General features: G+C 40.7%; 2 protein-coding genes across 10 annotated transcripts in view; both read left to right on the plus strand.

Moving 5' to 3' along the window:
- The window catches only part of xirp2a (xin actin binding repeat containing 2a), a 58,256-nt gene extending 46,178 nt beyond the window's left edge, over positions 1-12,078 (plus strand). For 7 of the 8 annotated variants that reach the window (XM_028471947.1, XM_028471964.1, XM_028471984.1 and 4 more), the window contains 6 exons: positions 241-321; positions 490-559; positions 900-1,003; positions 1,380-10,386; positions 11,727-11,860; positions 11,937-12,078. In XM_028471947.1, the coding sequence (XP_028327748.1) occupies positions 241-321; positions 490-559; positions 900-1,003; positions 1,380-10,386; positions 11,727-11,821 (9,357 nt within the window). In that variant the 3' untranslated portion in view covers positions 11,822-11,860; positions 11,937-12,078. Of the gene's footprint in view, positions 1-240; positions 322-489; positions 560-899; positions 1,004-1,379; positions 10,425-11,726; positions 11,861-11,936 lie in introns of those variants that run through there. The other variant, XM_028471955.1, reaches the window with a different exon arrangement.
- Positions 12,079-16,365: 4,287 nt separating this feature from the next.
- LOC114478844 (beta-1,3-galactosyltransferase 1-like) overlaps positions 16,366-17,782 on the plus strand; it is a 127,704-nt gene continuing 126,287 nt past the window's right edge. The window contains exon 1 of one of the 2 annotated variants that reach the window (XM_028472134.1): positions 16,366-16,412. The gene's annotated coding sequence lies outside the window, so the exon portion shown is untranslated. The remainder of the gene's footprint in view (positions 16,413-17,782) is intronic. The other variant, XM_028472143.1, reaches the window with a different exon arrangement.

Here is a 17,782-nt window from a genome sequence, read left to right on the forward strand (position 1 = left end):
TTTTTCAACGTTGTCCCTCTGAATGAGACTAAAGGAACGTATATCACTGTAGCAAAATCATTATAAGGTATTTTTTTTCATAATGCACTCCCCTGTAAGTAATATGAAAGTAAAATACTATTACACCAAAACAAGTTGGTATGAAGAAAGTCTTAATTTAACTGACTTCACTTTTGCAGTGAAAGCAGTGACAAATTCATGCCCACGTCCCTAATGTTTGGTTTTCTTTGTGTTCAACAGGAAATTTCAAGCAGCTCTGAGGTGACAGCGAAAAGCAGTGCCAGGGAGGTTATCCCCACTACAAACATCTCTCGACAGGAGGTATTTGTCACAGCTGACCCTCTACACAGTCTTGATTATTATTGAGTAACTACATTCCCTGTATAAAGTTAACAAGTGCGAGGTCTTTCATTTTGCTCTGATTGAAAACAGTCAGGAGCAGCAGCACCGTTTCCAGAATTTTAATCATTCGTTATTATCTTTTTACAGGTTATCCATGATCAAAGAGTCCACCAGAACAATGTGGCTGCCAGTTATGGGAACCATTACAATGAACCAGGTTATTCCGCCTTTGCCTTTTTATATTGTAATTTGGTCGTTTTTATCACAGCCTTGCTTGTGGAATGTATATTAATGATTGTTCCCACTGCAAGCTGAATAAAGGATGAGCTGTGAAAATGAGTTGGAGTATAGATGATTTTCAATTCAGTGCATAGCAGCAAATCTAATCAGTGCAAAGCCAGGAAGGTAAAATATTAGCAATCACTGCTGCATGGTAGCCGAAAAATGAAAACTACTCAGGTTTTTAATGAAATGATTTTTTTCTCTTTCCACTTTGCCTGAGTTCCCCTCACCACCAATGACTTAATGAGACAGCCTTTTTCTTGTGTCTAATTCAGTTATGCTTTTTGGTGGAGAAGACGTACCAAAGGTTTCAACTCAGGCTTTGAAGCAGCAGTATGAGAGAACGATTGAGGAAGCCGCACCAGCCAAGGAAATGAAGGTAACAATGCGACGTGTTGATAGAAGATTGTTCAGCTTTTTTTATGAAGCATCACGGTAAAGATGACACCCCATCATTGAATCATCAAAGGGAAGATGCGTTTGCTATGAGGTGTCCGACAGTATATTAGTTTTGATTCGTTGCACAGCAAGTCTTAAACTAATATTACATTCCACAGTTCAGTCAATACGTCAATCACTTTCCTAATAACGAGCAATTCAAAGCCAATCAAAGTGTTTTATTTTTGACCATTAATGAACAACTACTTTTTGAGGTGTCTGTTTCGTCACAAAACATGAAAAAGCTATTTTTGTGTATTCTAACTAAAACTCTGCCTTTCTCTCTTTCAATTACTAACACTTCCAATTACCTCCAGGTTGATGTGGATTTAAACCAGTTTCAGTGGGCACCAATTAATGAGTCCACAAAAACGTCAACAATGACCAGCTATGACTCGTGCTCCACTGTTAAAACTGCCACCGCTTCAACAATGGCTTATGAGGATCCTGATGATTTCCCTCCGCCGCCCCCAAATCTGTTACAAGAGAACCTCTCCCAGCAAAAAGCACCAGCCTCCCAAAACAAGTCAGCTGTCAACAGAGAACAGTACTTTAAGCACAAGAGTATGGCTGAACTCAAGCGTCTGTACAAGCATATACACCCAGAGCTACGCAAAAATCTTGAAGAGGACTTCTTGAGCCAGCTAACCGAAGAACAAAAGGCAGAATTAGAAAGAAAGGAAATTAAGAGTGAAGTCCAGCAGGCGTGCTACATGTTTGAAAATGAAGGCAATGGCTCCAGTCAGTGTTCCAGCCCAGATGGTGAGTACGTAGAGTGGGACGAGATCCTCAAGGGTGAAGTACAATCAATGCGATGGATGTTCGAAAACAAGCCCTTGGACACCATCAAAGATGACACCCCGGATGAAAATGAGAATAAAAATATTGGCCAGCAGGAGATCATCGCTGGTAAAGATGTCCAGTACACTGCCTGGATGTTTGAGACTCAGCCGATAGATGCTTTGGGGACAGAGACCACTGAAGTAACGGAGGAGTCGCAGGTGCAGAGCGATCTTGCAAAAGGTGATGTCCGCACTGCAACGTGGCTTTTTGAAACACAGCCTCTGGATTGTCTAAATAAAATCTATCTCGAGGACGAGCAAGAGACAGATGTGGTCACAGCCAAAGACATCACCGGTGGTGATGTCAAAACTGCCAGGTACCTTTTTGAGACCAAGCATCTTGATTCTTTTGGAAAGACAGAAACTATTGACGAAACTCACTTTTTGAACCTAAAATCTGAGCTGGAAGAGATTAAGGGAGACGTGAAAACGACTACTCGAATGTTTGAGACACAGCCTATGTGTGTGATTAGGGGGGATTCTGGAGAGATGCTTGAAATCACAACCATTCGCAGAGAAGAGACAGAAAAAGGGGACGTAAAGACTTCTCGGTGGATGTTTGAAACCCAGCCTTTGGACATGATCAGTAAAGATCCTGCAGAAGTAAAGCTCATATGTGGTATATCTATGGAGGACAACATCCTTGGTGGTGTGAACAAAGGAAGGTGGCTCTTTGAGACAAAGACACTGGATACTATTAAGGATGAAGAATGGGAGAGTTCCAGTCGGAAAGAAGTTGTAATCGGTGCTGATGTCAAAAGGCACTGCTTTGTGTTTGAGACGCAGCCAATGGATACCCTGAAAGACAACACCAATGCTCGACCTTTACCCTCCGAGGAGATTTTGGGAGGTGACGTTAGGTCAACTAAACACCTGTTCGAAACAGTACCGATGGAAAACCTCAAAGAGCTGCTTGAAGTTGGAAAACTGAAGAAGCTGGTTACATCGGAAGAAGAAAAGGGTGATGTGAGGCATCAAAAGTGGGTCTTTGAAAGCCAACCACTTGAGAATATAAGAGAGGAAATAAAAGAGTGTGCAAGAACTGTAAAAATTGAAGCGCTTGACAAGGGAGATGTGTCTAACTGTAAAGAAAGGTTTGAAAGTATGGATTTGAGCAAATGTGATGGGGCTCAGAAAATTCAGGTTGAGGGCGTCACAAGTGGTTCTGTCAATACCAACAAAGTTCTTTTTGAGTCTACGCCCATGTATGCAATGCAAGACAGTTCAGGCCATTACCATGAAGTGAGGACTGTGAGACGTGAGGAAATTGTGAAAGGAGATGTGCATAGCTGCAGATGGATGTTCGAAACACGTCCCATTGATCAGTTTGACGAAAGCATCAACAAGTTTCAGATCATAAAAGGAATATCCAAACAGGAGATTGAATCAGGGGATGTCAAAACGGCAAAGTGGTTATTTGAAACCCAACCACTCGACGGCATTAAATATTTCAGTGATTTGGAAGAGGAGGAAAGTAAAGTTAAGGCAGGTATTGAAATCGAAAAAGGGGACGTGAAGACATGCAGGTGGCTGTTTGAGACTCAGCCGATGGATGTTTTATATGAAAAGACTTTAAAGAGTGAGTCTGGCATTAAAGAAGTAGAAAAAGGTGATGTGAAAACGTGCACCTGGCTTTTTGAAACCCAGACTCTTGACAACATTCGGGATCATTCAGAGTCTGAGACCATTCTGAAAACTTGCACTGTGAAGCAGGAGGACATTCAAGGGAAAGATGTGCGACTGGCTCGCTTTCTGTTTGAGACTGAAAACCTGGAAAACATTGTATGTGAGGATAGTGGATCATTCAGGAGGGTGACCGAAATTGACATCCAGTCGGGCGATGTTTCCAGGATGAAGTTCATCTTTGAGAATAGGTCCTCTGACATCATGGGTTCCACTTCAGAGGAAACAATGCAAAGGCTAAAGACTCAACAGGCTGAGGACATCCAGAGGGGAGACGTAGTCAACTGTACTTGGAGGTTTGAGAACCAGCCAATCGATGCCTTCCACGAGAGTACATCAGAGATGAGAGAAATTCGAACTGTGACAGATGTTCAGGGAGGGGATGTTAACAAAAGCCGTTTCATTTTTGAAACTACCCTGCTAGATCAAATCAAAGACAACTCAACTGAAAGTGATATTTCAAAGCTCAACAGTATATTAAGAGATGAAATGGAAAAAGGGGATGTGAAAAACTACACAATGATGTTTGAAACTCAGCCACTGTATGCCATCCGTGACAAGGAGGGCCATTATCATGAAGTAACCACAGTTACGAAAGAAGAAATCATGAGAGGAGATGTGGTGGGGGCCCGATGGCTGTTTGAGACAAAGCCACTGGATTCAATAAAAGATTCTGAGGAGGTCTATTTAATTAAATCTGTAACTGAAGAGGGCATCAGCAAAGGTGATGTTACCTCTGCTAGATGGAGGTTTGAAACCCAACCTCTGGATGAAATCACAGAGGAAGGTAAAGTCCTGTCCAAGACAGTTGCTGATGTCCAAGGAGGAGATGTAAAGACAAACAAGCAGCGGTTTGAAACTGATGACATGTCTCAGAAGTTTATTCGGACAGTCAGCGTGAGTGAAATCCAAAAAGGTGATGTCAGATCAGCCACGTGGATGTTTGAAACTCGTGCTATCGATGAGATCCATGCAGAGTACGATTGGATGGAGAAAGTGACAAAAGAGGATGTCATGAAAGGTGATGTTAAACAGTCAGTGTGGTTATTTGAGAAGCAGCCCCTCGACGGTTTTAAAGAGAGCGATGGCACAGAGGTTGTTTTTAAGGAGGAGATACCACAAGGTGACGTGAAGACGACAACGTGGCTTTTTGAAACCACTCCATTTCACAATTTTAACGAGAGCTCAGTGGAAAAAACTGAAATAATAGGTAAAAGCATCAAAGATACTCTTGAAGAACTATACACTCAAAAAATGTTGGACTCACAGGGTATTCTTATTGAGGCTGATGAGATTGGTGATGTTCGCATGGCCAAGTATAAACTCCTAAATCAGGAGGCTCCTCAAATCCAAAAAGAAGACATTATTCGAGGAGATCTGAGCAACATCATGATTAACCTTCTAAACCGCAGAGAGGTCACTGAGAGAGGCATTACTATTGACATGGAGGAACGAGGAAACATCAACAGCACAGTGAAGCAGCTTCTCAACCAGGAGAGGGGAATCAATTTTGAAAAAGAAGAAATTATCCGTGGTGACATTCAAGAGGCTATGAACAACCTGCTGAGGAACGAAGGCTCATCTAAGAGTGGCATTCTGATTCAAGAAGATGAAAAAGGAGATGTGAGAATGACTATTTACTCCCTCTTGAATGAAGGCAAAAGAGCAAGCACTGACAAAGAGGATATCATACAAGGAAACGTCAGCAAAACTCTTCATCGTCTTCTCTCCAACTCAGGAAGTGAAGACTCAAAAAAGATAAAGGTCGGTGACACTGAAAGGGGCAACGTTAGTTTCTACTCAACGTGTATTGAATCAGGAGCGTTGGATTACCTTAAACAGCTCCAGTGTGAGTCTGATGCAGTCCAGGAGAAGGTGGAAAAGGAGAGCATCATTGGGGGTGATATTGTAGAGACTAAGATTCTTCTGCGGAAAAATCAGCAGCAGATTGGTCGTACGGTGGCACAGGATGATATTGTACCTGGAGATGTTCACAATACTGTTAAAGTGTTTATGATGGAACCCGATGTCACCTACAAAAATCTGGAGAAACAGGACATTGTGAAAGGTGATCTGAGTGCAGCCCTGGATTCACTGACCCAAGCTATCAATAAAAATGTAGTAATAGAGAAGGAAGAGGTGGTAAAAGGAGATATACCATTAACCCTTAAGTCTTTGGAGGAGGCCCAGCATCAGGCAAAAGAAATGGAAAAACCAGAGGTCATCAAAGGAGACATCAGAACTGCTCTTGAGTCCCTGGAGAAATCTGCAGTCACCAAAACTGAAGCAACTGTAGAAGATTTGGTTCCAGGTGACATTAAAGGTACCCTGAAATCTCTGGAGGAGGCAAAGCAAGCTGTGAAAGAAGTGGAAAAGGAGGAAATCATCAAAGGAGATATACACACAGCCATGAAAAGTTTACATGAGGCGTCAAATGAGAAAAAGCTGTATCAGCATCAAGTGAGTGAGCAGGGGGATGTGAAAGCCACAATTCAGCTTCTGCTAGAGCCTTTACCTTCCCCACGAATGCAGCGCAGAGGTAGTATTGAAGGAGATGTGAAAACCTCCATTAAGTCGCTGTATGATGAGCATGAGATGACGGAGCTGGAAAGAGAAGAAGTGGTGAAAGGAGATGTTCAAGGCACGATTAAAAGTCTAATGCAGAAGAAACAGTATTCAAACACTAAACGCTTGTATCCGCACAAGAAAGTGAAAGCAGTGGAAAATCCATCAAGTGGGAAACAAGTGGAGCTTGAATTTAAAAGTGAGAGAGCAGCAGTCAATTCAGCCCCCTCTGTGAAAAACCTCACTCAGAGCAGCGACTCACAGAAACACACACAGAAGCACCACGAGAGTAAATCATTGAAAATGCAGGTAATATCACAAGAAGATCACTCTGCTGCTGTTACCAAAACAGAAAACCCAAGTGAAGAGCAGAAAAAGAAAGCACCACCGCCGCAGAAGATACAAGTACCAAAGCCTATTACAGTGAAGAGCAAACAGAAAAATTGTGTTAATCTAACAGATAACAAAGCTGCTGATGTGATAAAAGAGGTGCAAAACACATCACAAAATAATTCCAGTAGAGTATCAAGTGAAGTGAATACCATTAAACGAGTGCAGACCACAGTGACAGAGAACACAGTTGTACACAAGCAAAATGTGACTGTTTCTGAGCAAGTGTCGACTTCTCAAAAACAAACAGAGGCTAAAGCTGTCACGCAAAAACAGAACATAAAAAGCTTCAAGACTGATTACCATAACCCTGACACTAAGGGGAAAGGTGCGATCAAAAAGGCAAGGCCAGAGATTCACTTCCCTCCACCCCCTTCCTCACCACCTCCGCCCTTAGAGTCTGAAATCGCCCTCCCTCCGCCACCTTCCCCTGTGGCAGAATGTCCCACATCCCCATCATCACGGCCTTCAATAATGAGGCAAGACAGTGACCTTCTGCCACCACCTCCACCACCCCCACTCCCAATGGAGTGCATCAAATCAGAGGCTGAGTTTTTCCCCCTTCCACCGCCACCACAGGACTTTCTTCCTCCACCTCCCTGCCTACAGGAGCTCAGTGCCACACCTCAGCCTCCCCCTGCAAAACCAGTTAAGCCGGTGAGCAGGCCCCTGTTTAAAGTCCCCAAACCACCAGAGGCACCAAAGCAACCTGTGCAAGCCCGACCCAAGTGGCAGAAAAAACAACCAGATCCACCACTGTCAGTTGAGATAGCTTCTCGTCAAGAAACTACTACAACAGGTCAGAAAGAAGACGTCAAAGTTCAAGCCATAAAACAGGACACAACCCAACACATCATTGAATCCACAGCTGTTTCTCAGACCAAAATTCCAAGCATCCCAGTTGTGAAACCAGTGCAAACACCAAACTCAGAGCTGCCAAAAAAAGTATTTGTCCCCCCTCTTAAATTGCCGCCACCTCCAGATCCTTCCCCAGCCCCAAAATCAAGACCTTACGCTCGCAAATTTAAAACTCCACTCATGCTGGCAGAGGAAAGGTTCCGCCAACAACAACAGGAGAAAGAGGAAATGGACAGAAGTTGTGTCGCAAGTCCCACTTCTTCACCAGTTAATAAGCACTTCTCTGCTGCTACAGCTGAACCTCCTCCTACAGGGACTACTGAGAGAGAAATGGAACTGACCCAAATAAAGACAGAAGAAACTAAGAGTGTATCTAAGGTGGACTCGTTAATAAAAGATTCGCCAAAGAAAACCATTTTTAAACCCTCAATCTCAGTCGCTAATAAGAAGCTGATGGCTGATATGGATCAAAAAAATGTTTCCACCAAGCATGTCTCCAAAAATGCCATTGCCTCAACAGCTCAACCTACTCCAAAAAATGTAACTATATCTCATTCTCAACACGAGGCCACACACAGTGAAACCCAGTCATGCTCTAGTGTGGTCACGTCTGTCAAGGAGCACCAGCAGGTTATTAAGAAATCCAGCACCAGATCCACCGCTCTTACACAAAGCACTGTCCAGGATCATGTAAACATTCAAAGTCAAGCCGCAGTCACAGATAAAACAGATGAGGTAAAGAATATCAGTGTGCCTCTGAAACAAGAAGAGAAAACAATTCCTTCTCAACCCACAAAAATATCCAAAATTACTCCAAGTTTTAAGGTGAAAACCTTCAAGATGCCAGCCAAGAAGAAAGACAAAGAAAGTGTCCATTCGGAGCAGATGGAAAAAAGGAAAATTGAAGTATGTGCAGGGCAAGAGCAGGAAAAAACTGCCACAAAGATTTTGGAAGTGAATAAGCAGCCAAAGAATGAACTAACTGTACAGCAGGAGAAACGTCAGATGACACCATCAATGAAAGAAATGGAGTATCAAGGGAAGGAGGGAAAGGAGGTGATGAAAGAGACTGAGGTTAAGCTGTCACCATCAGTTCCTGTTGTTATGCCTAAGGCGGCTAAGACCGTGTCTGGGTTGGCTCATCAAGCACAAGGTCCTGTATCTTTCTCCCTCACTCAGCAGAGCACAAAGGCACAGCACATTCAAAGACATGAAGAAGTGGTGGTCACCGAGAGTGTGATGCATCAGAAACAAGAGGCTGTCCAGATGCACAAACAGCAAACAAAGCAGCAAGCAGCCGAGATTAGGACTCAGATCAAGGCAGGGAAGTCCAAAATAGAGCCAAAAGTCTCACTGGTGAAAGGCGCTGAGAAAATATCCCACAAAGAGGATACCCAAGTGGAGCTCACAGATATAGAAAAACAAAGTGTCCTGCAAAAACTGCTGTCCAAATTTAAAGAACTGGAGGGTACACCAAGCACATTAGACTCTCATGCTGTGAAGGAGATTATAATTCAAGTTCCTGACTGGGTAATGGCCTCCAATGAAAAAAAGAATTTAAGTGAGATTACAAAACAACAAAGCAAGAAAAAATTAAAAGAGATGGTGATCTATGTTCGAAATATTCTTCAAGCCAAGCTCAGCTTTTTAGAAAAAACCTTAATTGTCGTGGAGAAAGAAGAAAAACAAGAGCTACCAGCACCACCACCCGTACCCCCCAAACCAGACAAGAAAGTCGTCAGTGGAGTAACTGCAAAGATATCAAAGATTAGCATCGGCTCGAGCAAAACTGAAAAGAAAGTAGTGAAGGAGAAAAGGTCTCTGCAGGAGAGTAAGGCACATCAAGACCTGAGTGGAGGACCTGATCAGAGAGTGGCCTCTCCTTTGTCACGCATCCGCACACCACCCCCTACTTTCATCAGCATCGAATCAAGGAGAGTAGACTCGCCACTTAGGGTCACCCCTTCTCCTCCCCCCTATAGGGCATTTGGTACACCGCCTCCGCCCCCTCGCAAATCCTACACACCCACTATGAGTAGGGCCACCCCTTCACCCACCCTTTCCCGTTCAGAGAAGCTGATAAAGCTACGTGACACCACCTCAATGCTTGCTCGTGGAATCACTCCGTCACCAGAGCTTTACGAACGAGAAGGTGACAGGGAGACTCCCACAGAAAGGGATGCACAGCGAACGGTTGGCGTAACGGAAATGGGGGACTCCATGATGACAGTGAAGGACAAAAAGTATTTTTTTGAGGAGGCGCAGAGAACTGAGGGAAGCAAAATGCACAACCGAAAAGATCCAATCGATATCCCTGAACGTTTGGGACCCGATACTGAGGAGATGTCAGAAACTGTATCAATTGAGCTTTTGAAAGAAGACCTCCCAAAAATAGATTTATCCAAACTTGTAAACCGATTTGAATCCCCAAAACCAAAGGTTTACTCTAGAAAGGAACCGATTGTGATCACAGAGAGGCTCGGGAGTGACACGGAGGAAGTTGAGGCAGAGCCACTAATACCAAGAACTGAGGAATTCTCGACTTTTAATGTTAAAGCAATTAAGGATGTGTTCGAGACAGGAGAGCACACTTCTCAAGCCGCCCGAGAGCTGAGAGAGCAGATAGAAAGAAGAGAACCTGAACCAGTCCACCCAGTGCCAGCAGGTCACTCCGAAACAACAGTAACTGAGCAATTTTGCAACATTGACAACTTCGGAAACCTCACAAGAGAGACGAGGAGCGAGTCGAGGAGTGAGGTGCACTCACAGAGCTCCACCAGGGGTAACCCGCCTTCATACGCAGATGTGGTGAGAGGCATGGTTCCCACCGTCACTGTTCCTCCTGAGGCCTCCACCGAAGAGCTGCTGAGAAACTTTCAGCAGTCGTGGGCCGAGAGTCAGGGAGTTTTCCAGAACCTAGGTTTCAGTGTGACGGAGCAGAGGACCTCACAGATCTTGACTCATCAACAACAGACTGTTGTGACGGGTAAAACTGGTTGTACCGCATGAAGATACTAAACAGAGGTGACAGTGTGAAGACTTACTTTGTGTGTGAAAATTTGAAAGCATCACCTGCATTGTCTGAAACCAGTGTAATGAGAACGTGCAGTAGAAATTAGATCGACTGCACGTTTGGTACTGACAGTTTTTTAACATGTTTGTGTTGTGTTTGTGGAATGCTAATAATGCTGACTAATGAAGCAACTTTCTTTCTAGCCTGACTATGTGATGCAATCTCCTTTACCAGAAATTATACCATACTCTAAATCAGGGTATGCTCAATTCTGGTCCTGGAGAAACCCTATCCTGCACAAACTAGCTCAGGGATGAACAACTTTTATCAGAGTGGGTACCATAAAAATGTAATTGTCTGTTCCGAAGCCTTTTTTTAATCAACTTTCATGTCAGCGTTTGGAACAATGGCCAATCTGAACTTTATTACAGAAACAAAGAGTTTTCTTCTTTTTTTTGTTGTTGTTTTATTTATTTTCAGGTTCATTTTGTTATTTCTTCTTTCTTTTTGTCATTGTTTTGTGTGCTCTGGAATCATAGTGTGCAGTTTTGTTCTCGTTTAGTGGGTTTTTGGAGTCATATTGTGTGTTTTTCTTTCATTCTGTATGTTTTTGTTGTTTCGGACTTGTGTCTCCCTGTCCATCACTCCTGAATTTAATGTCATCATGCATCTCTGCAGAAAGCCAGATAGCAAGCTTCCATTTACCACCAGGGTAGCGTCTAAAACATGCAGGATAGGGGCTCTAACTGTGAAGTGAATGTCAAAATAAATTGTCTCATGGGGAAGCGATCAATTTTCATCATTATCATCATTTGTAGTTTTACATTTTATGTAGCCTCTAGAATTTGTTTTAAAATAACACATTTGCTCCCTTATTTCTCTGGCTTAAGGTGCTTTGATAAGGATTTAAGTTAAGTACCTTTAAGCAGAGAAATGAGGCTCAGGGGATTGTGTTAATATTGTTGTTTTGAAAACAGAAATCCAGATTTTCTTTTTTTTTTTAAAGAAGAAAAATGTGGTCATTATTGCACTATATGATATTTAAGTCACATACATAATCCAAACAATGAGTCATGGATATTAATTTAGTCATTAGACTATTTATGTAAAATGCATTCATGTCAAACATTGTATCTTTTGTGTTTTGTTCTACTTGTTGCATGGTTGCTACCGATTTGTGTGGCTTGCTAAGGAAATGGTTTGAACTTAGAATAATCATAGCAAAGACGGATTTCACAAAAAAATTACTTGTTGGCAAAATATCCAAAATGTCCTAATGTGTCAGTAAACTAATTTGTTTCCTTGCTTTGTAGAAAATTCGAATTCCAGAGTCCGAACTGTGCAAGGTGTGCCGGAGGAGGGTCTACCCCATGGAGTCTCTGATTGCAGACAAACAAAACTTCCATAAAATCTGCTTCCGCTGTGAACACTGCAAAGGCAAACTGAGGTGGTACATTGATTCAATGAAATATGCATATAGTGTCTTTTGGCACTACTCTAACTTGTATCCTTTTTTCCGGTAGTCTTGGCAACTACGCCTCTCTCCATGGACGTATATACTGCATACCTCACTACACGCAACTATTCAAGTCGAAAGGAAATTACGACGAGGGATTTGGACAAAAACCTCACAAAGACCTTTGGAATAACAAGAATTCTGACATGAAATCACCATCGCCCCAAAGAAAAGTCTCTGAGTACAGGTTTTCTTCCTCTCAGAGCACTGCACTGAGTCAGGATAATGATCTAAACAAGAATGCTTCAAGTAAAAGTTCCATTGTGTGGCCTCCTCAAGAAGATTCTCCAAAGAAATCCTTCACAATTGACAATGAGTTAAAGTTGGTGAAGCCATCTTGGCCTCCAAAGGATGGTGCGACTCAGGAAAGTGACCTCCAGGATCAATCTACAGATACTTTAATAGGAAAGACGGACTTTTCCTCCATTGAGGTAAGAGGTAGGACAGAGCTAGATCAGGTTAGATCTGAGTCTGTAACCTTTGACGAAACAACCTTGGTAAAGGACTCTGATTGGCAGGAGACTGAACAAAGCACAGGAAGTGACGAAAGCTTTAAAGTGCCAGATTTGAAGATTGAAAATGGTGCAGAAAAGGTGAATGAAGTCCAAATAAATGAAGTTGATGGACAGGTGGGGAGTGCAGCAGCTGAAAGTGAAAGCTTGACGAAGGTTGACGAGAGAGAGATTGACAGCCTGAACAATGAAGAGGTGGTAAAGGTCACGGAGATTGATGAGGGGATGATGGCGCTGAATGCAAATACAAATAACAACAATAACAACCCAACTTTAATAGATTGGTTCACCACTGAATTGCCAATTCAAGAGACGGAAGACCCAACATTTCGTATTTTCGATCTCTCCCCATTCAACCCCTTTAATGAGTCGCAAACGATGCCCAAAGAGGTGCTGCAGCTAGCACAGAGTGACGATGCTTTCATGCCATCGGATGCCAAATGCACCAACACCACTGACAGCTTTGCCAACTTCTTCACTCAATCTTCATCCAAGGAGGACAAAGAGGAGAACGCAGCATCAAGCCTCCTTGACGACATCTTTGCCGGTCTCATTGGCAGCATCCAGACACAACCCGATCCCCAAACCAACGCCGACACCCAAACCGGCAAGGGGAGGCCTCAGGCACTGGACGACCTTTTGGACTTCAGGTTCTGGGGAAAAGATGAGAACGACAGCAGGGAGGAGCTGACAGTGGAGCAGCAGATCAAAATGAACAGACAGTACGACAGCGACGACGACGACTCTTGAATGAAAGCCATTAGAACCGCCAGCTGTGTCCATGGAGAGATGACCTGCTGTGATCTGATATTTAATGAGGTTTTTTTTTGTACTGTTTCCAACCCTGCTCCTTCTTCATTTATCTTTGCTTTGTTTGATGCCGATTGAATGCACCTGGCGTGCAGATAGATGGTGTACGTTACTTTGCATCTTTAATTTACTGATAAATTTACATTGATTTCTGATCTAAAGGTGACAACCTTTGAATTTTTCTTTCTGTTTTTAGTGAAATAAAGCTTTTACACAGTTGAATTGCCGTAACCATGCCTCGGTTTGGTCCTCCTGAGTTAGGGCCGGTTCCTTTAATGTATAGCTTACCCCCGTGGAGATTTCAGTGACGAAAAGTATATTGATTTTCACTGATAAAGCTGGCCTGCTGCAAGAGTTAGAGGTTTTTCCCATTGGGAGGCTTTTGTCACCCCTGACAGCCTGTTTTTTTTTTTTTTTATTACTTGAATATGTGGGGTAATTGGGTGCAAACAGAATTGACTACACCGTTAATTACAGCAGCCAGTTACCAAAACACAAGTGTCAGAGGAGCAATGGGCGCTACACACAGGGTGTGGAGGCGTTTTTGTGAGTTCAATCGCTTTTGTGCATGAGGTGCAGCTCAATAATTGTATTCATGAATTTAGAAATTAAAAATGCTCGATTCAGTGAAAGAAAAATGTGATCTTGACATTATGTGGGACCTTTTAAGGTCTTTGTACGGACGATTGTTAGAGTCCTCTACGGCATTGAAATGACTGGAAAGATTAGCAACCTGCTTCATTATTAAAAATAACGTTTGCTGTCCTTTGGAAACCTTTAATCTAGGGCTTCAGATAAAGAACAGACATGAATAAGTGTGTTTGACTCCTGGTCTGATTTTGTGTACTCATAGGTTCAGAAAAACACAAAATGACTCAAAAAAAAAAAAAAACTCCTACAAAGATGTACAAAAATAAGTAAAACAAAAACACTCCAAAAACCCACAAGACAATGAAATAAACACACCCCCCCGAAAAAATAAATAAATATATAATATATATATATATATATATATGTACAAAATGACAAGTCGAAAAAGACAATAAAACAACAAAAATTCACAGAATGACAGAAACATTTACAAAATAACAAAAACTCTCCAAAAACCTACAAGACGACTACAAGAAAACACAAAAATACAACTAAATAATATACAAAATGAAAACAAGAATACACAGAATGACAGACACATTTAGAAAACAACAAATACATTTAATCTTTTGAATTTCCTGTATTAATGCTCAGACTGATCTCATATGTATGGCCACCACATTGATTAAAGTTGCCATCTCTGGTTCTTGGTTCTTTTCACTTTTATTTTGAAAGGATTGTTCTTTTTAAAAATAAAGGAATAAATAAAGCATGATGTGTTGCCTCCAGCTTCCTTCATATTTAATAAAGAATGTGTTTTTATGACTAAACTTTTCTCTATTTCCATGTAGAAAAGATACAAAATGATGCTATGCTAAAGAAAGTATTACTTTATTTACATTTACCAATCATTTTGATTAAAAATTAAAGTATTTGTATTAGCATTCCAGGTAAGATGTATTTTTTTTTTAATTGGGCCTATTGTAATTAATTTTGTTAAATATTATATATGTATGGTGATAAAATGATATGACACAGCAGTAGAATGTATCATACTATAGTTTTTATGTGGTTTTAGCATTTGAACAAGCTTTAATTAGAAAGTAAATGCAAAAAAAAAAAAGAACAGGAGTGTTTGGAGTTAGGCTCCGCCCCCTGTCTGTGATTGCTGACGTCAATCAGCTGTGCAGGAACCAGGACCGAAAAGACATGAGCTGCACTGGGTGAGTACTCTAACCAAACTACTACTTTATTCAATTTATTTCACCAAAAAAAAAAATGATTTTAACCAAATACAGTACAGAATAACACACTTAGGTAACATTTAGAAAGTGAATGAAGGTAAAAAAAAAAAAAAAAAAAAGCTGTGTTTTTATCAATAAATCACCAAAATATTGTCATCATTCTCGGCTTCATATTAATATATTTTCCTTTATCTCTGTTTTAGTTGGTAAATAAAAGGATGAAATTAATTTGAAAATAATACCAAGTCTTATATTTAAACTTTTATTCTGATTTAAATAGTGGGACATTGCTGTTCTTGGTTTACATATTTAAAAATAAAAGCCTTTTTAAACAGGAAACAACAAAGGGGAAAGTTTGTTTTGCATATTTTCATGTAATTTTTTTTTTTTTTTTTTTTTTTTAGCCATTTTCTGTGTTTTTTGTCTTTGTGTTTATTTTGTTTTGCTATTTTATGTAAGTTTGAGAGGGGTTTTGTTTTTGTGGTTCTGTTTCTCTTTTTTTCAAAATCAATTTAACTTTAATAAATCATAGCGCTCATCACAAAATATAGAGGTCTCTCATCCTTGTAGTTTTATGTGTTTATCAAGTCATTATATGCATTATCATTCTATGTACTTTTTTTTTTTTTTGGGGGGGGGGGGTGAGTATATTATTTAGTATACATATATAAAAAATTTTGTGGGAGTGAGTTTTGTTTTATTTTCTTGTCTCTTGTGGATATTTTTGGGGGCTGCAAAAATATTAGAATATAAAAATGTGTTTCCTACAAATGTACTAGTTCTAGTTATTATTGTTTAGGAGCATCTTTGGCTATATATATATATATATATATATATATATTTTTTTTTTTTTTTGTTTAGTTACAATGAGTTATGTTTTGTTTGTACTCTAACAATAAATAAATTCTAAACTAAAGTCGTTTTGAGGTGTTTTATTTTTAGGTGACTAGTTTGTTTGTTTTCTTTGAAATGCAAAGTAAGAGGGGACACAATTTAACCTTGGGTGCTAAATTGCTTAGTCTTAGAACTGTTTATACCTCTTGTTTCTAACAATATGGCATTACAAAATAAATAAAAATGCTTAAATAATGTGTCAAATGAATAGATCGGTGGAAAAATGTGATTTATTTTTTTTCTTTTAATGAAGAGAGGAGAGGCAGGATGCCATCACACTTGGACAAAGCAGCATCAGCATCCATAGCCCCGCCCCTCTCCATCAGCCGGCCTCTGATTGGTCACTCTCCTCTCCTCCTGGCTCCCTCCACGAGGATGCGCGTGGCAGAGGAGGCGTCCGCGCGGTGAGGATCGGACGCAGCGCACGCTCCGGTAAGTGTTTTGTCCTTAAACGTCCTTTAACGCGCTGCTGGCAACCATGTGTGCGCGTGAAAGTGACGCCACCGTCATGGTAACCGTGCAGCATGTTGTTCACCTCCGCGCGGACCGTGCGTGTGACGTGTGCGTGCGCTCCACCACCACGTCACTCACTGTCAGGACTGTGCGCGTGCTGCTGATTCACGACAGGATAATTATTCATTCAACTATTAAACAAAACTCCGGAAGTCAGAGAACAAAAAGGCTTCAGATGCACGTGTTCATTCCAACTTTAATGTTTTAAAGAAGCTTTAGAAATGTGCATTAAATCATAAAAGCCATATTATCTGCAAGATTATGTCCAATCCAGGAGTAAATATTTATTTATGTATTTATTTATACATCTACTATCTAATGTTATCAGGGGGGAAATCAATTCGTTTTTTAAAAAAAACATTTTTAGCAAAGGTGAGAAGTTAAAAACTAGCTTTTAGATGTGTTTTAACATAGAAATAAATAATAATTTCAAAATAAAGTATTTCTGGGAATATTTTCTGTTTTAATTTAAAATTTAAATGTGTTAATTTGTCCTTTTATTTATTTATTTTTCAGTTGTGGAGAATAATAGCCTCAATTTTGACCTTTTTTTTTTTTTTTATTAATATATGTTACGTTTTTTACTCATATGGCTGAGAACTTTAAACTTTAAAGTAATGCATTCATCCATCTTTGACATTAATTTAAAGTATGTTTTAATACATTTATTTTTGTATGCTTATTATTAAACAAAATATGTCCTTTATATACATTGGGTCCTGTTAATGTGCACTTTTCTTACTATTTTTTTAGTAACCTTTTAATAATTTATGTATTTCTGACTGTGTGTGTGTGTGTGGAATGTATGGCACACACTGTATGATACTGGGTACTTGAATTTTCCCTACGGGGGATGAATAAAGTATATATCTATTTATTTATAGTTTTTTTAGGTAAGTTTGTTGCAGTATTTTTCCTTAAATGGTGAACTGGTGGAAACGGGGAGTTAGCCAGTTGCTAACTGGGATTTCATCTCGTGGTGAAGGGGTCATAACTACTGGGGGCCAGTGTGAACACTGGGCTTAAGCTTCACTACATCCATTTCCAGAGATTTATTTTGACAGAGCATGGCTTTGAAACACAAGTGGCACTGATCTCAAATGCATCGCCCTCCTCCTCCCCCTCCTCTTCTTCAGCCTCTGTTTTCCCAAAGCGTAACGACTTCTCCACCTTTACAACACTGCCTGGGTCGTTAATAACCGCCGTGCTGCCACTTTCTCACATTTAAGCCTGTGTGCTGCTGGCTCTCCACCAGATGCTATATTGTGTGATCCATTTAATTTCAGAAA

The sequence above is a fragment of the Gouania willdenowi genome, chromosome 2 (assembly GCF_900634775.1).
Source record: "Gouania willdenowi chromosome 2, fGouWil2.1, whole genome shotgun sequence".
Taxonomy (NCBI): domain Eukaryota; kingdom Metazoa; phylum Chordata; class Actinopteri; order Blenniiformes; family Gobiesocidae; genus Gouania; species Gouania willdenowi.